Source organism: Gorilla gorilla, chromosome 11 (genome assembly GCF_029281585.2).
Source record: "Gorilla gorilla gorilla isolate KB3781 chromosome 11, NHGRI_mGorGor1-v2.1_pri, whole genome shotgun sequence".
NCBI classification, from domain to species: Eukaryota; Metazoa; Chordata; class Mammalia; order Primates; family Hominidae; genus Gorilla; species Gorilla gorilla.
In genome coordinates, this window is record NC_073235.2 from 28600150 (window position 1) to 28625145 (window position 24996).

At 60.8% G+C, this 24996-nt stretch overlaps 1 protein-coding gene across 24 annotated transcripts in view; it reads right to left on the reverse strand.

The window, feature by feature from the left end:
* Positions 1-982: 982 nt before the first annotated feature.
* The window catches only part of BIN1 (bridging integrator 1), a 59986-nt gene continuing 35972 nt past the window's right edge, over positions 983-24996 (reverse strand). For 3 of the 24 annotated variants that reach the window (XM_004032508.4, XM_019022325.4, XM_055380069.2), the window contains exons 3-19: positions 23894-23948; positions 23685-23779; positions 23127-23222; positions 22036-22143; positions 21274-21366; positions 17054-17139; positions 16624-16699; positions 15167-15249; positions 12070-12214; positions 10545-10673; positions 6969-7076; positions 6497-6520; positions 5320-5427; positions 4204-4293; positions 3852-3962; positions 3471-3572; positions 983-1590 (exon numbers count right to left, since the gene is read on the reverse strand). In XM_004032508.4, coding sequence (XP_004032556.2) covers positions 1483-1590; positions 3471-3572; positions 3852-3962; positions 4204-4293; positions 5320-5427; positions 6497-6520; positions 6969-7076; positions 10545-10673; positions 12070-12214; positions 15167-15249; positions 16624-16699; positions 17054-17139; positions 21274-21366; positions 22036-22143; positions 23127-23222; positions 23685-23779; positions 23894-23948 — 1617 coding nt within the window. In that variant the 3' untranslated portion in view covers positions 983-1482. The remainder of the gene's footprint in view (positions 1591-3470; positions 3573-3851; positions 3963-4203; positions 4294-5319; positions 5428-6496; positions 6521-6968; positions 7077-10544; positions 10674-12069; positions 12215-15166; positions 15250-16623; positions 16700-17053; positions 17140-21273; positions 21367-22035; positions 22144-23126; positions 23223-23684; positions 23780-23893; positions 23949-24996) is intronic. The other 21 variants (XM_019022326.3, XM_063694737.1, XM_004031730.4 and 18 more) reach the window with 17 other exon arrangements.

Sequence of the window (24996 nt, forward strand, 5' to 3'; positions counted from 1 at the left end):
ATTCACCAGCTTTAACTATTACTAAAGGGAGCCATGAGCTCCTTCCACCTGGAAGTGCAGGCTGCTCCCTGGGCCCATGGGCACAGCCCCCACAGCTCCTGGAAAGCTGCTGCTCCACTGTTGTGTGTCGCCACTGCTCAGACCTGTCCAAGTCTGCCGATGGAACTGAAGCGCCCAGAGCGGGGTCAGCAGGGGTCATGAGATGAGGGACAAGCCAGGCCAGCATGCCTGCCCCCCACCCAGGCCCTTCAGACCCCACCAGACACAAGCATTGCCCTTGGTCTGGGGTCAAGTGCTCAGACCCACAGCCCAGTGCCATCACTCACCTGCCGGTAACTGGACCTCCGTGGGCCTCAGCTTCCTCATCTGTGAAAGGGAGTCCTGGTACCTGAACCACAGGTTCTCTTGCGTATTAAATAAGGTCACTGAGTATGGTGGCTCATGCCTGTAATCCCAACACTTTGGGAGTCCGAGGCAGGTGGATCACCTGAGGTCAGGAGTTTGCGACCAGCCTGGCCAACATGGTGAAACCCCATCTCTACTAAAAATATAAAATTAGCCGGGTGTGGTGGCTCACGCCTGTAATCCCAGCTACTCAGGAGGCTGAGGCAGGATAATCGATGGAACCCAGGAGCGGGAGGTTGCAGTGAGCCAAGGTCTTGCCATTGCACTCCAGCCTGGGCGACAAGAGCAAAACTCTGTCTCAAAACAATGAAACAAAATAAAATAAAAAGGTCACTTAGGATAGCACTCAGCAGATTTCTCGGACAGATGGCTCGCCAAGCCCCTTCACCCAAGCCCCCAGTCCCTGACCTCCAGCTGACCACCCCTAAGAACCCCAGGGGACAGGGGCTAAAGCCCTGTGGTGCACCAGCCCAGGGCAGCGGGCCTTCGGGGGCAGACCATCTCAGTAAGAAAGCCACAGATAACACGGTTCCATCCGCACTCACGGACAAGAAGAGGGAAAACAAATACACACACGTTTTCTGAGAGTTTTTATCTTTTTTTTTTTGGTTTCATTTTGTTTTGAACACTAAGATTTATTTTCAAACAGCACACAGACCGTCTGCGGGGCAGAGCCAGGCTAGGCTGCTGTCTGGGCCCCACCCACAGCAGCTGCCAGGAAAAGAGGACCCTTGCCCGGGTGGCACGGCCGAAGCTTCAGGCAAGCATGGTGGCTCGGCAGCCCCCAGCCCTGCCCTGCGGCCAGGCACACATGCGGGCACAGGCAGGGGCGCCAGAAACTCAACTAGGGGACACAGCAGCTTCAGGAACACTGGTGAATTCCGCCGGACTTGCCGGGACGCGGCTCTTTGGAAAACGACCTAATCTTTGGGAGAACGCCCCTCTGCCTGGGGGTCTCCTCTTGATTTCCCTTTGCTCTTCAAAAGATTAAAAACGAAAACAAAACAAAAAAAAGAACCACACATTTTTCGGGAGGAGGTGTTCTTCACACGCCCGGAGGCTGCCTGGGCCCCGCCGTCATGGGACCCTTTCAGTGAAGTTCTCGGGGAAGACTCCGCGGCACTTCTCCAGCTCCTTGTGCTGGTTCCAGTCGCTCTCCTTCACGCCCATGAGCCAGCCTTCATCCTGAGGGGCAGAGCACCGGGTCGCACAGGGATGAGCAAGGGGCTCGACCCCACAGGGCACGCATCCCACTCCAACCTGCTGGGAAGACGGCCCCTCCTCCTGCTGTTCTTGGTGCCTCAGCCTGCCAAGCCCACCTTGAGAACACCTCCTCCAGGCAGCACTCCCTGATGCTGCTGGCTGAGGCTCCTGCCCATAGGCACCACAGGAGCCAGCCTGTCGTCTGCAGGTGGATCTAACCTTTCGTGGCTGGTTTTGGTGAGTCCCACTGCATGCATGATGTGTACATCAGCCCTTCCAGGATTCCAGGCTTCTCAAACAACCCCAGAAAGTTTTGGGAGTGACAACAAGTTACAAGTCCTAGAGGGACTTGGGGCCATCCCACCAGTCCCTCCAACTTCGACTTGCCCTTTGCTTCAATCCTGACCCCCGCAGGGCCTTCTCTGGGAGTGCTGACAGGCCCCTGGCCCCAGGTGGGTCACGGGGAGCCGTATGGCCATCCACTCCTGCCAGTGGCTGGGCCGAGGCTGCCCCTGCAGCTGGGCTGTGCCTGGGGCCTACCTGGGTCTTTGTTATTTCCCTCTGTGTCATTGTCAGCCTGGTCACAGACCCTACTCATGCCCTATCTGAGCCCCCTCCAGCAGCCCCAGGGCAATTCTCACTGTGGGCTCTGGGTAGCAGTCTGCTTGAAATCCTACCCAGCCAGGGCTGGCCCACTAGGAGGTCCATGAAGACCTGGGAGCTTAGGAGAAAGGGCCGAATCAGTGCCAGGCCCACAAGGCCCTCATCACTCGGGCCTCCTGCCCCGGACCTCAGAAGTACCTGGTACCCCTACATCCCAGCCCAGGACTCCCAGTAGGGTCGGCCTCATCCAAGACCCAGGCAGACCCACTGTCACCCTCAGCCGCTCTGATAACCTATTCACACAGAAGTGTTGATGGCTAAACACGTTCTCTGGAAGCAGGAAGAAGCCGGCCAGGCCCTCTGTGCACAGCCCGAGGTGCTCAGGGGCTGAGCCGTGGAGAGAGCCAGATGCCCACATGGCACCACCAACCCCCCCCAAGCAAAGCTGGCTCTACACAGCGGGGAGGCTCCTGCCAAGAGTCCAAGGCCCCCTGGGAGGGGCAACTGACCCAGATCCAGGAGGGTCCCAGACCTAGGAGGGACACACTTAGCACCCGCCCAGGCTCTACAGGAGCCTTCACTTCCAGGAGATTAACACGAAGCCACAGCAGGAGGAGAAGGGTCTGGAAGGCATCGTGGGTGAGCCTCAGCTGGGGACACAGCTGGGAAGCCGATGGCCCTGCATGCACAGGGCAGGGCCCGCCTCGAGGGACGGCACACGGGGCTTCATGAGCCCAACCAGTGCTCCGGCCAGCTGCAGGGTGGGCACCTTGTGGGCGGGGCAGGAGGGGTCAAGCATCCTGTCCCAGGAGGGAGGCAGGCCTCAGGCACAGCCGCCACGAGAGGAGAAGGGGAGAGACAGAGGCAGAGCTGAGAGCGCCTGAGCAAAGGGGGACGTGGGGAGAAGAAAGCAGAGGCTACAGGAAGAAGGGGGTATGGGGACAGGGAGAGAGACAGGCCTAACAGGAGAGGGGCCAAGAGAAGGGAGAGGAGAGGGAGAAAGCAGAGGCTACAGGAAGAAGGGGGTATGGGGACAGGGAGAGAGAGAGGCCTAACAGGAGAGGGGCCAAGAGAAGGGAGAGGAGAGGGAGAGAGGAAAAAGCCCGACGTGGAGGGCGGGGAGGAGCAGTTGGCGCGGGAGCCCAGGTGCTCGCGGGCCTCTGCTGCCCCCTGCTGGCCTGTCTCCGCCATGGTGGTGCCAGCCGCAGCCAGGATGCCTGTGGTCCCCCTGCGCTCTGGCGGCCCCACCCAGCCCTCACCTGCTCTTCAGGGTTCTGGAAGGGGATCACCAGCACCACGTCACCAGCCTTGAGCTGCAGCTCGTCTGTGTCAGTGGCCGTGTAGTCGTGCTGGGCCTGTACCTGCAGAGGATGCGGATGGCAAGTCAGGCCTTCCGTCCCACCTCCAGCCCTGCACAGAGCACGGGCCTTGCGTGTGGGAGGTGCAGGTGGCAGTATGGAGACCAGGAGTGCTCAAAAGCAGCAGGACAGTATGGGGCTCAGATGCCACCTTGCTGGCTGGGAGTGACCTAGTAGCGCCTGCACAACTTTGGGCAAACCACAGAGTCTCCTGAGGCTCAGGGTTCTCATCTGCCCACCAGGGCACCGAGGGACTGCAGCAGTCAGAGGCTGTGGGCTCACCTTGAACATGAAACCTGGGGGCAGGTCCAAGCGCCCAGCCCCACTGCCGCCCTCCACGGTGCCATTCACAGTTGCTGGGAAGGTCTCCACCACGACAGCAGGAAGAGAGCTCTGGTGGCAGAGGTACGGGTCAGCTGAGCAGGGAGGTGGTCCAGGGACAGCCAGGGCCACCGAGGAGAAGAGGGGCGGGGAGGGGAGAAAGGTGTCTGCGCCTGGTGCCAGACCGGCCCACCTCCAGCTTCCTCAACAGGAGCCAGGCCTGGACCAGCACCAGCAGGGGCCACAGGGGAGCCCCGGGCAGGCAGGCGGGCGGCAGGGGGGAAAAGGCAGGGCTTTGTCCCTGCTGTCTTACGGAGGCTGCTTCACTTGCCGCCGTCTCCCCTGGCTCCTGGGCTCCAGCCGCAGGTTGGGTCCCACCCGCCACCTCCGAGGCCTCTGCTGGCTGCAACATAAATGCCGGCTTGGGGTCAGACACAGGACAGGACACAACCAGGACACAGGAAACAGGCCACAGGAGGACAGCACCCAAGCGACAGGGCCGGGGGCATCGCCTGGCTGGCAGCAGGGTCTAGAGCTGCCCAGTGCCCCGAAGAATCCAGGGAGCCCCTGCTGGACAGGCTGGGCCCTGGGCCGGGGAAGGAGCTGAAGAGTAGGCGCTGGCAGGCCCAGGGATGTGAGTGACATGCTGTGAAGAAGCCCAGTGCAAGCCCCAGAGTGCCACCCCCAACCCCGCCTCACGGGCCCTGCTCTCTCGGCACCAAGACCTCGCCCAGCCACAGCCACCGCCCGCCCACCCTGCTTGACCCAGCAGGTGGCAGGATCTTGCTGCACCTATAGATAGTCCATGGCAGGGGACAGCAACACACATCTGTCCCAGCCTGAGCACAACCCAGTGCAGGCGGTGCAGTAGAGCCTGTGCGCAGCCCAAATCCAAGAAGGGTGTGGCACAGAATGGGCACCGCAGCACGGGCACCACAGCATGGGCACCACGGCAGGCCCTGCAGGAACCCCAGAGCTGGGCTGACCTGGGCCGACATTCAGACTTGGCCACTTCTGAGTGCTGGAACCAAGTTACTCAACCCTCCTAGCCCCCATCTCCTCATCTGTAAAAGGAGGAAGTGTCTGGCTGGCAAGGTGATGATGAAGATTAAATAAGAAGATTCTGAAAAGTGCCTGGCATAAACCAGTAGGTGCTCTAAATGCTCCTCCTCCTGCGCTGGGAGGCTGGGCTGGGAGGCTGGGCTGGGGTGGGCGAGCAGGAGGGGCTGATGCGCCCAGCTGCGCTCACTCACCCCTGGCAGCCTTGGTGACAAGCCCGTGCTGGGGCAGCCTAGCTCAGGACCCTGTCCTCACCCTCACATCCGTGGTGGCCTGGTCCCTCCTGCAACCCCTCCTCGGGGCTCTCCTTCCATGCTGCACCCCTAGAGACTGGGGACAAGCCAGACAGGGGCTGGAGGTGGGCACTTACTTGGGCAGGCCCCGGCTCGGCCGTCTGGCTAGGCCAGGACACAGCAAAGGTGCCCTCGGCAGCGCTGGGCTCCCCGGAAGGCAGGCTGCCGGCTGGACTCTCTGTGGGCTGGTAACAGGCCACGAGGAGAGAACAGGGAGGGGGCGGGGAGGCCGGGGTGGAAAGGCAATGGGCAGGATCACAAGACAAGAGAAAATGTCACCAGTGGCTGGGGTTGGTGGGGGCAGGGTGGGTACCAGCGGAGCCTGGCCAGCCACCCGCCTCCCACATCCTCTCTCCTACCACTGTCAAAGGGACAGGCAGGTGTGACTGTGCTGCCCAAGCTCAGCACCTACCGAAATCCACTTGTCAAAATGGCCCTACCAGCTCGCACCAGGCTGGCTCTTTCTGGCTTCCTCCAGAGCGAAATCCTGCCGTGGAGTCTCCAGAGCTCCCAGGAGCCTGGGCTGCCAGCGCATGCCCCAAGGGCGCCTGCACACCCGCCTGCCCCTCCCAGCATCTCTGCCTGTATCAGGGGGTCTCAGGGACAGAGCCCAGGAGACCCTGTTGGAATTCTGGCTCTACCATGACCAGTTCTTGGGCAAGTACTGAGCCTCCCCTGAGCCTCTGTGTCCTGAGCTATCAGGTGACAGTGACACGGTGCTGTGTGAGATGGCCTTGCACCTGCCTGCAGGCCCTGCTCTCAAAAGGCACTCAGCCACACCCTGTCTTCCCTGACTCTCTCAAACCATCCATTCCTCCCCTCTCCGCTTCCTCCCAAACAGCTCCCCACTGCCAAAAAGCTCAGAGAAGGCAAGAACCTTCTACCCTGAGGCCCTCCTGCCCCACACCCTGAGGACACTCGTCCATCCTGGGTGACCAGCCCACTTCTGTCTGGAGGCAAACACTCACAGGCTGTGAAAACAGGACCAGATCTCAGGGGACCCCTGTCTCAAGCTAAACCGAAGATCCCCTTTTCCAAGGGCCTGCTAGAGGGAGAAGCAGCAGAATGGCTGGAGGCGGGTGGCTTCACCAGCTCCCTGTGCGTGAGCACGTGCCTGTGTGTCCTGCGTGTGGGGGGTGGGTGGGGTGCATGCACCTGTGAATAGGCTAGGAGGAGGCCAAGGCATGTGGGCCTGGACACATACGGAAGAGTGGCTCCCCCAGGGGCTGGACAAAGAGCAGACGTGCAGCTTACCTCCCAGAGGTCCCATGGAATTGACTGAGCGCAGCAGTGAGGGCGAGAAGGACAGTTAGCACAGAGGTTAGAGACAGGGCGGCAAGCAGTCCCCAGGGACCCTACCCCCGCTCGCCCCAGGCCATCCAGCCCAGCAGGCACAGGAGCGGCTCGGAGCCAGCTAGACTCTAAGGTTTGCAGGTGGCCGAGCTCCCGACACCTCTCAGGGAGCTTCAAGACCCCAAGCCAGGATGCAAGATGAGCACAAAGTTGCCAGGAAGTGTTCAGTGACCCCCTACTGAGAGTTCTCCCAGCTGATCAGGGGCTGCTTCCTGCCCTACAACCAGGAGGTGATGAGGGCTGAAGGCTGAGGTGCCAGGGGAAGGGCAGTGACCCAGGCCTAGCCGGGGTCACGTGGCCAATAGGCAACATGAGCCCAGGGTTGGGCACCTGGAAGCTGGTGGGCCCATGGGCAGTGGTGGGCACAACCAACCTGACCGGAGGGCGTGGGTGCCTTCACAGGGCTCGTCACGGGCGGGAGGGGGTCAAAGTCCAGGTCCAGCAGACTGGCCTGCTCCGAGAAAGGCCCCGGGGCCTCAAACTTGGTGGCAGCAGCAGAGGAGGAAGCAGTTAGTGTTAAGCTGGGAGCCCTCACCCCAGGCAGACACTGCAGGCACAGGCACACGCGTGGACACACACACATACACACACCACGCATGCACAGAGCAAGCGCACATACACGCACACACGCTGGCACACAGCCCAGGCACCAACTCATCCACCTCACACACGGGAGCACTGCCCAAAGCCACGCGCCCCGGCACAGACTCCCGCCCACACCAGGAGGACGACCCCAGTGCCCGCCTCAAACTCCCAGTCATAGGCCCGCCCGTGGCCGCCACCCCGCAGGGCCAGCACCAGGCCCCAGCTCTCTCCCGCCTCCATCCACAGACTGGTGGGCCCCTCCCCACCGATGCCCGAACCTCCTCTCCGCTCCCTGCCCCCAAGAGTTCTGCTGATCTTGCTACCCCGCAGTGGCAAGAGTAACACCATGCCACAGCCACCCTCAGTGCTCCCGACTGTGAAAGTTCCAAAGGCAGAGACTTCACACTGGCTCTTCCTCCACCCCAGACAGGCAGGTCACTCTCTGGCGACACCACCAGCAGTCAGCTCCAGGGATGGAGAAAGGGTAGAGCCAGCCCACAAAGCCCAACAGGCCAAGCTTGAAAGTGGGGGTCTTCAACATTCGGGGGCTTCAGAACCACCTGGGGCACTTGGGTTAAAACTGCAGGCCCCTGACCCCTCCCAGCAGCCCCTCGCCAAGATCTCCTTCCAGTGAGCCCAGGAATAGGCATGTGACAGGCATGGCCCCAGGGATGGGACACGGTGGCCCTGGCCACACAGTGACAAGCCTCCCCATAAGCTGGGCCAGACTAGCATGGGAGGAAGGGGCTTCCTTAGAGCCCCCGGCACAGGTGGGGACAATGACTCCGGTGAGCCCTGGGGCAGCACCCATGCCCAGGGCACAAGCTGCCTTCTGAGGAGCAGGGACTGGCTCGGCTGCGGTCTCCATCTTGTACCTGGGGCTTCCCTTTAGGGGCCAGAGAGAACTTTGCCCAGGTTTAAAAGGAGAGGGACGTGGCCGGGGTGCTCCCCTCCGGGGCCCTCAGGCAGTGCTGGAAGAACTCCAGCCCCGCAGCACAGGCCAGCGGCTTCCCGGCCCTACACGCTCTTGACAGGCACCGGACACTGACAGGGGCGCCCTCCCACCCGGCCTCCACCATGGAGGATGTGAGACCTGGGGCTGTGGGCCGGGCTCCCCAGAGGTACCTCCATAGCTGAGCCGAGGGCCCACTGGGAGAGACCCAAGGCCCTCAGTCCTAAGAGGACCCAGCTGTCCTGCAGCTCAGGGGACAAGGCGTGGAGCAGTCCACATGGCCAAGCCGAGGTGTCAGACAGCTCAGGCCAAGTGGACTCACTTCCTAGAACCAGGGGCCCTAGGCCCCAAGCCCTGCCCTGGGCCCATCCCAGCAGCTGACTTTCCTTTAGGTCCAGCCCTGTCTGGGGAACCCAGGGCGGGGAGGTCACTGCTCTGCCCCATAACCGGCCATCTCTGAAGGAGCCCTGAGGACGCCGGTGCACAGCCTCGAGGTGCCTCCCACCAGCGGGCGGCCAACATCTCTCCCCAGTGGCCCCCACCCTGCCCCAGCAACACCCCTTCCTCCTGTCTCAGAAAAGTCAGCCAACCCAGGCAGCAATATCCGTCATGTGCTGAGGGGAGGGTCATCCGCCAGAGAGCTGACCATCCCTTCGCTGTCCTGCCCCGGCAGGTGGCACCTCGCCATGCAGGCCCGGGACTGTCCCTCCATGCAGGGACACAGGCTACTCACCACCCCACAGCCGGGAAGCCCATGGGCACCCGTGTCATGGACAAAGGCAAGCCCACCCCTGCCCCATGCCCCACCCAAAGGTCATGGCTCCCCGACCCCAGACCAGACCGGGAAGACCAGTTGCCTGGAGATGGCACACGCGGTGGCCAGGGAGGCAGGTATGGTATGGAGGGACAGGCACGCTCAGAGCCTGGGTGCGGGTGGTCTCTGCGCCACCTCCTGGCCTGGCACACCTTGTTCTGGCGTGGGCCCGCGGCACAGGCCCTGGGTTCCTCTCCTCACCTGCTAAATGGGGGCATGATGTCCTCCCAGAGGGTGATTGAAAACCAAACAATGGGGTATAGGAAGTGGCTGGCACCGTTCTCCGCTCAGTATTTGCCAGTGTCCATGCCATCCCGTCTCCCTCGCCTGCACACACACTGGGCATCACCAGGGCGGAGGCATGCTCGAGCCAGGGAGGCCAGCAGCAAGCAGCCCTGGAGGTCCTCAGCCCTGCCCCCACACTGCTCTTCCTACATCGCCCTCTGCCACTATCCCACAGAGAGGGGCTCCCATGCCTGCCAGGCCCCTGAACTAGGGCGTCACCCACCCAGACCCCTGCAGCCTCGTATTTAAAGTTCCTTAGTTCTAGTCCTAGTCTTTGCATAGGGGCTTGAGGCCCACCATCCCCAACCCTTCCTAGCAGCGACCACTGTTCACAGTTCCCAGCGGCCACTCCCCACACTCACACCCTCCAACCTATCCCCACTAGGCGTCTGAGCTGTGTGAAGGTGTTTGCTGGAGGCCACCACAGCCTGGACTGGACAGCCTTCCCTACAGGCGAGGCTCTGTGTGGGAAGGGTCCTGGCTCACCCACAGGAGGGAGGCTGAGGCCTGGAGGGCTGGACTTGAGGAGGCAGTCAGCTCTCGGGGAGTGCGGGGAAGGCCGGCCACCTCTGGGCAAATCTGACAACACGTCAGCCCACTCCAGCACTGGCAAGACGCGCTTCCAGCACAGGTACTCCAGCCCGACCTCCACCATGAAGGACGTGAGACCTGGGGCTGTGGGCCGGGCTCCCCAGAGGCACCTCCACGGCTGAGCCAAGAGCCCACTGGGAGAGACCCAAGACCCTCTGCGTGGCTCCTTGCTGAGCCAAGGGCCCATCGGGAGAGACCCAAGTCCCCCTGGGTGGCTCCCTGCTGTATCTGGGCATTCCACGCCTCTTAGGGAGTGTGCAGACAGCAGTTCTGCCCTGCAGCCCGGCCGCTGCCCCCGCCCTCGAGGGGCTGACAGCAGCTGTGGGAGCTGAAGTCCAGGTGCTTCAGCCATTCCAGGACCTTCCAACTCTCCCTGGCCCTGGAAGCCTTCCCTGACGGCCACAGGTCCTCCACACTCCCCGATCCCCTCTGCCATAGCACCCACTGCGCCGCGAGGGCGCTGCTGACATAACTGCTGTGCCAGGAGGGGCGGCACCTTTCCCCTCTGTGGCCCTGCATCTGGCCTTAGTACATGCTCAGAGATGGGTGATGGAGGATGATGGAGGATGATGGATGGAGGGAAGGAAGGGTGAGAGACGGAAACTGACACTCTCTCTGGCCAGATTCCTGGCTCTTGAGACAGAAGCATAGAGGATGAAGGCCATGCACGCCCTGAGAGGGCAGGAAGAGAGGAGAGCTGGGCCGCGGCGGCCGCGGCTGACCTGGGAGGGGGTGGTCACGCTGATCTCAGGGACAAACGTGTCCTCAAACAGGCTGAGGATCTGCTCCTGCTTGACTTCCTTGGACGGGGTGTGTTTGGGAGGCGGAGGGACTGGTGGGCCTTTCCGGAGCTGTGGGTCGGCAGCGGGTGAGGGGCCGCGCGGGAAGGCACAGCAGAGCGCGGGGTTTGGGGGAGACAGACAGAGACAAAGCCACGGTTAGTCACACCTCAGGCCACAGTCCCACCCAGGCCACTGAGCAGGACGCAGCAAATGAAGAGTCACTGTCTTCCCAGCCCCCCAACATAGACACCAAGACCCCAGGCCACCCCCGAGAGGGACACTGAGGCAGGCGGTCCAGAAACACTGTGTGGAGAGAGAAGAGGTAGAGAGGTGAGGGGAGAGAAGGAGAGCGAAGAAGAGAGAGGCCCCAGGCTGCCCACTGGCCAACTGGGGGAGGGGCTGGCTCCTACTGGCCTGGTGAGAAGACTGGGGAAGCAAACAGTCGAGAGACAGCCGGGCCCCAGCCTCCCCCTGCCCACCTCTCCCTTCCCGCAGGCCCCTCTCTCCACCTCCCAGGGCACAGGGCTGCCCACAGGGAGCCCAGCTCAGACGAGTGTATCCCAGAGGAAGCCAGCGTGGCACCAGGATGGGGCAGAGGCCACACCCCTGCCCACCAGGTTGGGGACCTCAGGCAGGTCACACACCCATGACGCTGGGCTTCCTCATGCATCAGGTGATGACAGCGCCTGCTTCACAGGGGTGTTGTGGGGACTCAGTGAACGAATACACAGAAGGCACTGGCACCATGTCCAGGCCGGGGGAAGTGCTGTTTGGGACAGGCTCCCACCATGTCCTTAGCCCTGCTATCCTAGTCAGCAGCAGAGCAGGGCGGCAGCAGAAAATGGGGAGCTGCAGGAGCCCCGGCTATGAGAACATCCCCACCTGGCCAGCCAGCACCTAGGGCCCTGCAGACACCTGGAGGGCCCGCTGGGGGCAGGCGGGGTGGAGACAAGGACAGTCCAGAAGCCCAGGACCTGCCCCCTTAGCCACCCCACACCCTCCTCTGAGCCCTTCCTCTCTCTGTCCCTTTAAAGGTCCTGCATGGCCACCTGGCTGGGCTCCTCCCTCAGGCCCCTTTAAGAGAGGCCAGGAAGAGGGACAGGCAGCCCACTCTGGAGATCTGGATGCTCTGTGGGCTGAGGGCCCAGAGCCTCTGCTAGGGAGGAAAAGAAGATGGAGAAAGAGTCAAGCAGACAAAAGACCAGGGAGAGGGAAGGGGAGGGCGCTGCAGTGGGGGTGGGGGCTGGGGAGGAGCGAGCAAGTCACAGATGCCTCCCGGAAGCATGCCAGGCTGGGTGGGGGGAAGGAGACCCAGGTCCAGGCCCAACCCCCACTGGGCAAAGCATCAGGTCCATAGCTGCCCAGGCCAGAAAGGGGACAGAGGAGTGGGAGGATAGGGGACAACAGCAAAGCTGGAGGAGAAGGAGGGAGGGCAGGGGACCTGCTACCAAGACATCACTCCTACCTGAGATGGGGACTTGGGGAGGGTGGCCCCGGGCGTGGCCCCGCCGGCCGGCTCTGGCTCGTGGTTGACTCTGATCTCGGGGGTGGCGGCCGGGGAGCCATCTGGAGGCGAAGGGCTCTTGTTCCCTTTTGCAGGCGCGTTGTCACTGTGGGGGCAGGACAAGAAAGGGAGCCCAGTGTTGGGGGGCCAAGGCACAGGAGACGGAGGGGCAAATGTATTGACGTCTGTGTGAAGAGGTGTGTGCATATGGAGGTGTGAAACTGTGTGTGTGTGTGTGTGTGTGTGTGTATGTGAGAGAGAGCAGGAGAGTGGGGGGAGCCAAGGGACCTGGGCTTGGGGGGCTGGAAGTGGGAAGCCTGCCTCAGAAACAGGAACAGCACAAGGCGGGACTCCAGGCTGGAGATCTATGGTCCCCAGGAGTGCAGGCAGGTCCCTTGGAACCAGCTGTCGCAGAGACAAGACCAACCACCCCACAGGATCCATGGGGTCCACCAGGGCCCATGCTGACAGCCCAAGATCCACAGCAGGAGAAAGCCAGACATCCTAGAGGCACAGTGAGTCTCCCACACCACACGCAGCAGCCCCTCTGTTCTGGGGGCTGCTCCCCAGCCTGCCGCCCTCCCTGCCTGTCCATCACAGCACCCTGGTACATGTCTCTAGACCTTGGCTCTCCTGTCCTCTCAGCTGCTGGAGGCCACAAGCAGGGCCTAGACAAACTAAGAGAGGCGTCCTCATCACAGAGGAGTGGGCAGCTGGCGATGGAGGGGATAGGTCCTGAGCCATGGTGTTCAGTGCCAGAACCCAAGGTGGAGGTGGTGTGATGCTGTGCACCCCAGGCACAGGGGCGAAGGTGCAGGGAGAAAATTCTCTACCAGAACCTGCACAGAGACGCCTAGAAAAGTGCTGCCCAATACGGTTGCCACTAGCCACAGGCGGCAATGCAAACTCAAAGCAATGAAATTTACGTGTAATTCAAATGAAAAGTTCCGCTGCCCGGTCACACTGGCCAGTTTCAAGTGCTCAACAGCCCCATGGGGTAACTGGCTCCTGTGCTGGACAGTGCAGATCTAGAAGCATCCAGCAGGAACCAGTGACCAAGTCACCTGAGGGCAAACAGTGGAACAGCGTAAGAGATGTCGCTGACACCATCTTTCCTTCTGGAATTTGTGTTTTATGGGAATGTATTCTCCTTAAAGAATATATGTATAAGTATATAGTATACACATAGAATTGTTTAAAAAACAAAAAACCCCACCGTGCTGCAGTGTCACCTCCCTGGCCCTCCCCAGGCCTCCTTCCCAGCCACGTCCTCCATTGCTAAGTGCGCTGGTGGCCCGGGCACCACCAGGGCTAGACAAGTGTGGGGCGCCCAGAGGAACGTGCTAAATGCAGCCAGATGCTCAGAGGCCAGCCCGCCCCGCGCCGCCTCCGCCTTCCCACCCAACACGCACACGACAGCCCTGCCGGGCAGCACTGCACACAGAGCCAGATTATGGGTTAGTGGCACCTGGGAGCAGGGCGCAAGGCGCATGCACAGGGCCGGCCAGGGCGCGGGCCTCTGCGCCCCTCCGCAGCACTCACTGCCGGTACCTGTTCTTCTTTCTGCGCAGCCGCGAAAACAGTTTACTTTTCTTTCTGTGGGGACGGACGGGAGGTGGAGGCCTTCATTCTGGAGAAAGGCCAGGTGCAGAACTGGCCTGTCCCCTTCCCTCTTTGCCAACCCTTCCTTTCAGAGGACAAAGGGGCAAAAGCCTCTCCTAAGTGCCAGAGGCCTTGCAGAGGGCCTGGGCCTGCTATCCCAGGGTGCCCTGGCTGGCCCCTGCTGTGGCCAGGTGCCCGGGGTGATGCTAACAGGGCCTGGTGAGGGGCAGGAGACTCGGGGCGGTGGAGAGTCACCCTGCCTGTGGTCCCAGTCCCCAGGAGCTCCAGGTGTGCCCAGAGTGCCAGAAAAGGCCCCCAGGCGAGCACAGAGTGCACAAGAGGCCTCTCTGCTGGAAGGGAGACTCCTGGGCCTCCACTGCCCATCTCTCTTCCCTCCATCTCCTTCCTGAGGGGAGCCATGGTTCTGGCCAGGACGGCCCCACTTACCCCCTGCTGATCCATCCCAGTGTTCCCACCTGTGCCTACAGGCCAGGCAGCTGTCCCTCCCTGCCCGACCTTGAATTCACCTTTTGGCCTTTATTCCACAACCCCCACCCCCCCAACCACCACCGCAACGCCACCGTCCTAACCTCCCCACTCCCAGCCTCAGGTCACCATGGCCCGTCTCTCAGCCACAACTATTTTATGTTCAGGGAAGGAGGGGGCAATCACCACCACCCGATACCCTCATCATCCCAGGCAATACCCCAAGAAGCAGACAGTCGCCCCGTTTTACAGAGTCCATCGGTGTTCTCTGCGCTTTGCTGTGATATGCGTGTGGGTATGCACACACTTACACCTGTCACACACAGTCCCCTTCACACACACACACGCACACATGGCCAGAAGGGAGGGGAAGTCCCAGGCTCGCTGCTTCCTCTGATCCACAGCCAGGAAAGCAAGGCATTTCCCTCCTCCCTCATGGTTTCCCCTCAGGAAACAGAGACCTCCTTGCAGCTGGGATTCCCGGAGGGGCTGAGGCTGAGGACAGGAAGAGGACGCTCGTGTGGGTGAGCAGAATGCTGCCATCCAGGGACATGAGCTTTTCCAGGAGCAGGAGAGGGAAGGGCGGTGCTATCTCCCTGCTCTGAGAGGACTGCACACCCCGGAGTCTTTCAGTCCTGTTCACACCCCCCAGTCCCCAAAGCTGAGCAGGCTGCCCACCCCAACCCTGGATGCTCGTGCTCCACAATGAGGGGGTCAGCCGGCTCAGGGACCCACGGACTCCCCAGAGTGCTCCTTCCTCGACGAACACAGCCAGAGGGGCAGGGACATTCGAGACAGAGACCTGCCCTCACCTGCTTCCCTGAGCACAGAGAGGCCAAGACAGGAAGATCCCTAGACCCCCAAGGCCAAACCCATGGGGGATCAGGGAGGGCACCAACAGGGTCACAGGAAGGAGCCCTGCCCCTGCCGTGCACACAGTCAGGGGCGCCAGGGCTCTCCCCGCACGCACCTGGGCTGGGCCTTGACCGTGAAGGTGTTGCTCCCGTGTTGCTTCTCCAGGCCGACCAGCACATCGTTGAGGTTCTGGTTGAGCTGCGGGAGAGACAGTGAGGAGGTGGGGGGCCTCCAGGGACACCAAACGGCCCCACCTTCCCCAAACACCTCTGCTTCTCCCCACCACCCCCAGCCCCTGCCAGGAACAAGCTCCTCTTTCCCCATCTGTGAGAGCAAGGAACCAGCACACCAAACCCAGAAAAACCAAGGGGGCAACAAAACGGGGCAAGTGGGCTACATCACTAATGCCTGCTGTCTCTGGAAGCCATCTTTTCCCCTCCTACTTATAGGGCTATCCTAAAATGCCACATAGAGCTTGCACTGTTTTTACATCTTTCTCTTAAAAATTGTTTTTGGCAGACTGTTAATCTTAATTGTTAAGGTCATTTTGCCAAGATGCTTTCAGACCACACTACAACTGCCAGATATTTCACTGAAAGCACAGGCATGAGAGGAGGTTTATTCCTCACACATGGTGATTCTCATTACTGAGAATATTCCTCTCTTTGATTTGGCCACTAGGGAGCTCAGAGCCGAATCTTCATCCTATTTATAAACAACTATGCTCTGTGGCATATATTTTTACAGACTAATTTTATATAAATGTTCCTTCTCTAAAACACCTTTCTCTATTTTTTAAGCTTTTCATAAGTTGTCTCAAATCTTCGAAGGGAAAGAGGAAAAGTTAAGAAGGAAAGAGAAAGTCTAAAAGGCAGGAAACCGTACTTAGAAGTGTGAGTCAGGGGAGGCCCCAAGCTGCTTTTCCTCCTCCGACCCTGGGCCTGGAATCCACCATCATCACTTCATCCATCTGGGCCCAAGAGACAAAGTCAGACCCACCACTGGAGGCGGGGGTGCCAGCCCTGGGTCTCTCCAACTGCAAAGTTCAACAGCTTTGCATTTTAGTTGCCAGATAGGTTAAAATGAAAATAACACAACAGAGAAAGGTACGCTAATCAGACCAGACCCTGTCACACAGTGGATTCACGCAGACGAAACAGGCCTATTTAAATGTCTCAAAAGCCTGGGAGAAAAATTAAAATTGAGAAAATGCTAGTAATTTGTTCCTACAAATTGAGAAACTGCCACCATTGTCTAACACTGCACTCCCTGGGCCAAGGTTGCTAGAGAACACATTCACAGTTTGAGAGGGCCTGGTCTACATTCTCAGGTGGTCTACCCAGGAAAGGACCCAGGATGCTCTCAAAGCCTCCCCAGCATGCCCTGCTGCCCTCTTGGGCCCAGGCACTCCTGAAGGGGGCTGTTCCACAGGGCCGGGAGGAAGCCCTGTGGCCACCGGTGTGTGCTGAACCTGGCAGGGAAGGAGGAGCTCAGGCTGCCCCTCCCACAACTCTGACTCTGACCCTTGGCCAGGGTGGGGTGTGGCCCCTCAGAGGGTTCCCCAGGGCCTACCTTGCTCATTTCCTTGTGGAAGTTTTCCTCCAGGCCCGCGATGCTCTGGAACGTGTTGACGTAGAAACCTACACGGCTACAGAAGGGCGGAAGGATGGGGGCCAGGTGAACAGGCAGGTCAAGACAGCAACTCAGAAACACCCACCCACGAGCGACCACACATATTCCTCATATTCTGGCTCTTTAGGAAGCATGTGGAAGGGGCACCGCAGCACTCAGTCTGGACACCAGCACGCAGGCTGGGCACCGCAGCACGCAGACTGGACACCGCAGCACGCAGGCTGGGCACCGCAGCACGCAGGCTGGGCACCGCAGCACGCAGGCTGGGCACCGCAGCACGCAGGCTGGGCACCGCAGCACGCAGGCTGGGCACCGCAGCACGCAGGCTGGGCACCGCAGCACGCAGGCTGGGCACCGCGCCGGGCCTCACCTGTTCCACAGGGACGGCAGCTCCTCCTGCAGATCCACATTCATCTCCTCAAACACCTTCTGGGCTTTGATGAGCTCCTCCTCAGCCTGGGGGGCAGCATGGGTCATTCCCCTCTGTTGGGCGTCCCAGCCAGCCCAGCCCCATGGCCAGTCCACCCACCTCCTGCCCACCCCTCCTGCGCTGGGACCAGGGCTCCGGGCAAGACAGAGGCTGAACTGGATGGGGACACCCACACTGGCGACCTCCCCCTGCAGCCCTCCAGGACCCTGAGGACATCTGGGAAAGGGAGGGCTGAGCAGCCATTGCCAAAGAGAGGCCCACGTGGCCAGGAGGGCAGTGAGCGTCGAGTAGGGCACAACAAGAGGGGCAAGCCTGGGGCTTGGCGAGCTGGACACGGGACACGCACAGAGGCAGACCCCAGACCCAGCCAAGTGGGGACCCTGCCCACTTCCACATGAACCTCCTCAGGCTAGGTGCCAGCCCTGCCATTGCCTTCTGGCTCTCAGGGCAGCATCCGTCGCTGCCCCCAATCACCCCCGCCCCTGAGTGCTCCCTCCCCGTTTCTGAGGGCCAGCTCCTGGCAGCCTCAGCCACCAGCCTTCACTTCACCTCCCAGGGATGGTCCTTCCCACAAAGCCCTCTCCTGGGACCTGTCCCCACCAGAGGGAGACCAGAGGCAGCCACTCAGGCACCTCTAGGAATGTCAGGGGGACCCTAGAGGAGGGTGTGGGGCCAGGGAGGAGGCAGCCGGGCAGCTGGGCCGTGCCTGGTCCCACTCCTAGCCCACACCTTCCCCAGGGCAGGCCCTGCGTCCTCCAGGCACTCACACCCACCAGGCAGTGGTGCTCAGGCCCCATTGCACGGCCACAGAGTGCTGGGGAAGGGACTGCGGGCGGCAGGTGAGTCACAGACCCTGCCCGGTGCCCAGCCCGCCCAGGGAAGGGGCTGTGCTGGCTCACTGCGGGAGGACACTGCCGCGAGAGTGACTCAGGGATTCGGGGTCTGAGTCACAGCCCAGGAACGTGTCAGGCCCCGCCTAGGGAAACTTCCCGCCAGCAGCCTCACGTTCTCAGGCTGGGGCTAGGGCCCGGGCTGGGCCGCCTTCTGGCAAAGGCAGCCAGATGGCCGGAAGGCCACTTAACCACAAAGCACACGATTGCCCCAAGCCCAGCCAGCTGTCCCATCCAGCCTCAGACACCAGGACTAGCCCAGGTCAGCCCCTAGCCCCGGTGACTTGGGTTGGGACTGGAGGAGGGGCCACCATGGCTTCTGAAAGGTTACCTCCAGCTACTCGCTAGAATGGGCGTGGGCTCCTTGCCTGGCTTTTCAGAATCTAATAAAAATTTAAAGGCAGAATGGGGAGGGGGGGGTGGGGAAGAATGTCTATTCCAACATGCACACCTCTCTTGGATCCAGGGACCCTGGGCACCCCACACCAGGAGGGGAATACTGCCCCTCCTCCGTCTCCAGGCTATGGCTGGGCCATCCCTGCCCTACTCCCCTGGGTGTCCCATTACCTGGCAGGGGGGCTGCCAACCATGGTTCTATGGAACTCATAAAATGAGTGAGTCCTAGGGGTACTGCTGTGAGCCGAGCGCCATCACACATACCCCCTGCCCTCAACTGCCAGCAGTGGGTCTAAAGTCCCACATTCCGTAAGAACCTGCCTGGACCACCCGGCTCCTGTACCCACTAGGACCCCCTCTCCATAAGGATGCAGCCACCACCCCCACAACTCCCCAGATGGCAACGGTGGGGACAGCAGTGAAGACAGCACCGCAGCTTGTCTATGGGAACATCTGCACCCAGCCATGCTCTCACCGCTCAGCAACGCTGCCGAGAGCAAGAGCGGGGACGGTTCCGCTTGAGTTCCTGGAAGTCAGGACCCGTGTCTTGTATTCCCTTTGGGTGACATTCCTCATATTCTGGCTCTTTAGGAAGCATGTGGAAGGGGCAGGGAGTAAGGTGAGGGCTGTCTGCCATGAGGAGAGAGTGCCCCCACCCCAGCTCCACTGAAGCTAACAGTGGGGAAGAGCAGAGTCACATGGGCCCGGGGTCCCGAGGACAGCATTCACGACGCTGAGGCAGGTGTGGACAGCAGCTCAGAACTAGCCCAGGGTCTGCATGGAGCTGGCCAGCCCCCTGGTGCAGCCTAGAGAGGATGCACTGTCTCCCCAAAGTCAAGTTCCCAAGCAGGGCAGCCCCGGAGTCCCAGCTGTGCCATCTCACAGCCAGCCAGCTGCCCACAGGCCACTCCAAAGGCTCTCCAGCCTCCAGCCAGGTATGAGTGGGCTGGGGACAAGGAGGATGTGCTCAAATAAAGATGGGACCCAAATGGGACAGCTAGTTTGGCCAAAATGTGAAACACCCACAGCCCAGCACCCAAAGGTGTGATCACCTGCCTCACCCTCTCGCTGCTCCCCCAGGGTGGGCGTGGAGGCAGGCCCTCCCAGCATAATCCCAACCACCCCTGTCCCAGGAGCCCAAAAGCAGTGGGCAGGCCCCATAGCCTCCTAAGAGGTTCTCCCATCCACAAAAACATGTTTCAGCTGTTTCAGGGAAAATTATTCAGAAACCCCGGCCCTCAGTCAGTAGTCCCATTCCCTTCTAGCCCAAGTGCTGAACTGACTGGCAGGGCATACCCACTCCAGCCCCTGGTTCCTCCTCTACCTCCAGAGGCAGATGAAGTCTCAGGCCTACTGAAGTCCCCCTAGGCATCACTCCCAGCCCCTGGTTCCCCATGGGCACCCTGACCTCAGGATGAGGCTGTCAACACTCAGTGTCTCCAAAGTCAGCCTTGGCCTAAAATAAATCAGGCAGCAGATCAGGTGAGAAACTGGACAGCCAGGCCAGGAGCAGTGGCTCATGCCTGTAATCCCAGCACTTCGGGAGGCCGAGGCAGGTGGATCGCTCGGCCCCAGGAGTTCAAGACCAGCCTGGGCAACATAATGAGGCACAGTCTCTACAAAAAACGTAAAGATTAGCCAGGCACGGCGATGCGTGCCTGTGGTCCCAGCTACTCGGGAGGCTGAGGCAGAAGGATTGCTTGAGTTGGGGAAGTCAAGGCTGCAGTCAGTCATGATCACACCACTGCACTCCAGCCAGGGGAACGGAGCGAAACCCGTTCAAAAAAAAAAGAAAAAAGAAAAAGAAATTGGACAGCAAGCCATGCCAAGCCCACCCAGAGCTCTCCACGTCACAGGCACTCAATGAAGATGACGAAATCAAGAGGAGGCTCGGAAAAAATGGGGCAGCTGCCCAGAGAGAAACCCAACCTCCGGGGCCAGGCCCCTATCGCCAGCCCCTCGGGAATATGGAGAAGTGTGAGGGCCACATCCAGGCTGTGACTACACTGACCTGAAATGTGCCTCAGTTTCATTGGCAAGAAAACCACATGACCCACCTCTCACAGGGCACTGCATCCGGTGGTCCCTGGCCACACTGTAACCCATTTGGAGGGCAGGGGGCTGAGAAGACCATAGCCTCTATGGCCAGGATGGTGAGATGGCCCAGGAGTTTCGTAAAAAAGCCTCCTCCGGGAAGCCCCCCAGGAACACCGTGGTGCTGGTCACTTGCCCTCCATGAATCCCCAAAGGCCGAGGACCCATGCTTCCCCTCCAGGTCTCAGCATCCCATCCAGACTGCAGGGTCCTCCCAGTAACTCCTCCAGAGTCACCATGGGGACCACAAGTCCCAGGAAAATGACGCAGGGGCTTCAGTCAGGAGAGCCCCAACCCTGCCCCTAACCGGCTCTGGGGCCCTGGGAGGAGGCTGTGATGTGCCTTTCTGGGCAGCTTTCTCTGCTCAGTAAATTCAAGATGATCTCAGAGTTGTCATGAGGCTTGAAGGACAGGCATGGCAGTACAGGGGCCTGATGATGTCGCCTCCCTCCCCAGAGGAGCCCTCACAGAGGACAATGGCTCAAAGGCATTCCTGGACCACTAGGATTTCAGAGGAGTCTCCAGGAACGACCATAGACGCAGCCATGGAGCGGGCATAGCTATGCCCCCACCCAGGTCACACAGAGCCCCTCAGCCGGTTCTTTGACCCCTACATTTGACTTCAGGTCTCCTCTGAAGCAGAGCTCTCCCAGCGGAGGCCTTTGAAAAACCCTGCGCCAGCCGGGCTCAGATGCCAGCCCTGCATTCCACCGCAGGGCGAGAGGACAGGACGACAGACCGGAAGGCGCCAGCACGTGCAAGGTTAGAAGCCAGTGTCACCTGATTTCGGAGCAGGTTAGTTTGAGCTACGAGATGAGCCTGCAGTTTGCCTTGGCACCACTGGGGGGCGGCTTTCTCAAGCAGCGAGACAGGCTGGGGTGGGGAGGTCAAGGCAAAGGAAGATGGAGAGACCAGGGAGGTGGGGAGAGAGAAACAGAGACACACAGATTAAATGCACGTCCACACGCCCCAGGCGCGGGGGCCACCCCAAGCAGATATGGGCCCTTGAGGTCGAGAGAATTAGGGGGAGCCCGAGGGGTAAGGAAAGGGGGTGAACTCCAACTGCAGAGGCAAAAGGTGAGCGTGGTTAGCAGCACAGGGGGCCCAGCAAGCACGGCCCTGCCCAGAGGATGGGGCCGCCGCAGCCCCTCACCACAGGATGAGTGGGGCCAGCTCTGCACCTACTGGCTCGCTCCAGCCAGGGACAGGTCGCCTGGGATCGCGTGACGAATTCCACCCGGCTCGCCAGGCAGGGCGGCGCCGTTCCAGGGAAACCCAGGAGGCCCATTCTCAGGCTGGCAGGTGGCCTGGATCGGGGCTGAGGGGCCAGGGTGGCACGGGGGGGCAGGAATGGGCCTAGGGTGGACCTCACCCAGGCACCCACAAGGGCCTCTCACTCACCGGCCTGGGCCCTGTATCGTCCCCACCCCCAGTCCAGCCACCTGGGGCCAGGCAGGAGGAAGGCTCCACCCTCGGGGTCCTAGACACCCGCCTTCTGTCAGCCCCCTGCAGACGCTGCCCCGACCCGCCTCCAGCCCTTACCTTGGCAATTTTGGCTTCATCCTTCTTTTTGGCAGTTTGAAGGGACTCGTAGTGGTGCCGGGCACTGTCGTAGTCCACCAGCTTGCGCCCCCGCTTGGCAATGCGTGACTGGGGCAGACAGAGGAGGGCACTGAGCGGGGCCTGGCACCCCTGCTGAGACTCCAGGTCCAGTGGATCCTGGATGGACCCGCAGGGCGGGCAGGAGACCCCAGCTCCACAGGAACCCTTGAGCCCTTGTTGCCGGAACCCTCCTAGTGGCAGAGAGCTCACCCCCTCCTGGCAGTCCAGCCCCACTGTGTGAAACCACTTCCTTGCACATGAGCCCATGTGTCCGTGTCCACCAGCTGGTGACGTGTCAGCCAAGTTTTTTCCTTGCCCTGGCCCCTGGCTTCTCATCTCCAGAGCCACAAACATCAGACTCAGGGAGTTTGAGGCATCTGCACTGGGGACCCCTGAGGCTAGCATGAGCATGACACCCCCATCCTGCCCACCAAGGGGATCTCGTCCAACCCAGTGGTTAACCCAGGCTTCCATGTGCACGTTACCGGGGACCACTCGCCTCGGTGGATACCAGAGACACTGCCAGCTCCTAGCACCAACCCAGGCCCAGCAGAGGCAGCAGGCTTTGCGAATGCACAAAACCACACAAACACACCCACACATGTAGACCCAGACAACAGGTGACATGCACACATATCCTTCCAAGCACACATGGTGTAAACACAGGGGACCTGCAGGCACACACATACGTAGGCCCTACTCACCCTTCTACACCTTCCACAATCATATAGCCAGCCACTCCGCAGCAACACACACACACACACACACACACACACACACACACAAACACGTGCTGTGAGGCTTCCTCCCATAGCCCTGAGACCCAAAGGGACAGGAAAGCCTGGGTCTGGGGAATGGGGGGCCGTGGGCTGGCGGCAGAGGGAGCAACCGCAGAGGGGTGAAACACCAGGCCAGGCGCTTCCTGCCTCCAGGACAGCCTCCTCCTGGCCTGAGTCGCACGCCCTAGGCCCTGTCCTCTCTCCAGTTCCCTCCAGGCCAGAGCAGGGCAGATCTGCAAGTGGGCCTCTCACCTTGATGTCGGGAAACTGGCCCAGGTACGTGTCCATGGTCAGCAGCGCCTGGTCCACCAGCTTCTGGTGGTAATCCATCCACAGCAGGTCGTTGTTCTGAGACAGGCAAGAGCACGACAGTGCCACCAGGAGCGCTGGGCCACACCCGCCCCAGCGCTCACCTCACAGGGACCAGCCCCAGCCCCATCTCTTCACAGCTCAGTGGCTTCTCAGAGCCTCAGTTTCCCCATCTGTAAGATGGGGGCAAAAGTTCCTGCCCTATTGGGGTGACTGTGAGGATCACATACGCTGAGGACTGGGGTCAGCCAGGGAGGCTTTGTGAGTTGTGAGCCATAACACACAAATAAGGATGACCACGACCCACCATCTGACCCACCTTGGTGTGAGGGCGTGTCAGGAGAAAGGCCCTCAGAGAGGGAGGGTAGCTTGCCCCAGGGCACACAGCACGCGAATGCCCGAGAACCAGAGAGGCTTGTCCCAGACGGCACAGCAGAGTGGGACAGGAGCTGAGACCAGAGGGCCCTCTGAGAAGGGCAGGGCCACCTGTCCCACGCTCACCTCTGCGATCTTGTTTGCCTCATCCCTGCCGGGCCAATCAGGCTCATACACCTCCTGCAGACACTCATTCAGCTTCTTGGAAGCCTCGTGCATGGCTGTGGGGCAGAAAGGAAGTATGTGGGCCTCCCACTGCTAGCCCTTGTCCCACCCTCCCCATCTCTGCACCCACCAGCTCTACACGGGCCAGGTGCGCTCTGCCTGCCTCCTACCTTTGACGGAGGCCAGGTAGGTCCGGAGATCCTTCTGCAGCCGGGTGCCCTCAGTCTGCAAAGAGAAGGACAAGGACCAGGTCAGGGACTGGTGGCACACCCAGTCCCTGACCCTCTCCCTCCTGCCACCCTCACGTGAATGAAGCAGGCTGCTCTCCTGACAGCAGCCACTGATCAACTGACCTCCCAACAGGACAGCAGCTACGGTCACCACCCCTGCCTCAGAAGCCCTGTGTCCATAGGCACCCTTGCCCATGCTTGCGGGCACCTGCCCTCTTCCAGATGCCATTCTCAGCCCAGGAAGGAAGGCAGGAAGACAAAGACCCCCCTCCGAGATGACATGCTGGAGGTACGGCTGAATGACACACAAACAGCACAGCACCAGTGTGCAGCAGCCCCGGCACTCACAGACCTGCCCTCAGATACCTGCAGACAAGTGACCAATGAGCACAGGAGTATGGGCAAGGCAGGTGTGGTGACCGCCAGGCCCCCTGCTCCACAAGCTCAGGTGGTGCCCAAGGACAGAGAGCTCCCACTGCCTCGTACTAGGAAGAGAGGGCCCTGTGCGAGCCTGTATAGGGACAGAAGACCTGCGGAAGAGACGGCATTACAGCAGGGGTGCAGAATGCGGTGGTCATGGCCAGGATCACTGGCCCAGCTGACAGCAGGGACATAGGATGTAGAGGGAAAAGGCTGAGGGGGCAGTGCGCTGGGTGGTGAAGCTCCCTGAGCTGGGAGAGTGTCCTCCAGGGAATTCCTGAGACAGCAGGACCAGCAGAGACAGTAGAAGCATGGGCCAGGCCTCAAGTCCCTCTGAGACATCAAAACCAGAGCCAGGAAAGCTGAGTGGAGAACTCCAGGTTCCAGGAGGGGGTGAACAATAGGCAAGGCCAGCACTGAGGTCTGAGACCATGCTCAGTGAGCTGCGGAAGTTTCCAGAAGCCATGTGCAAAGAGTGGGCTGCACACGGGCTTTGAGGCCATGCAGACCCAGCTGTGTCCTTTACTAGCCACACAGCCCTAAGTAAGCTAGTGAGCCTCTCTGAACCTCAGTCTCCTTGTCTTTCAGTGGAAGGTGAATAGTCCCTGCCTGGCACTCCTCAG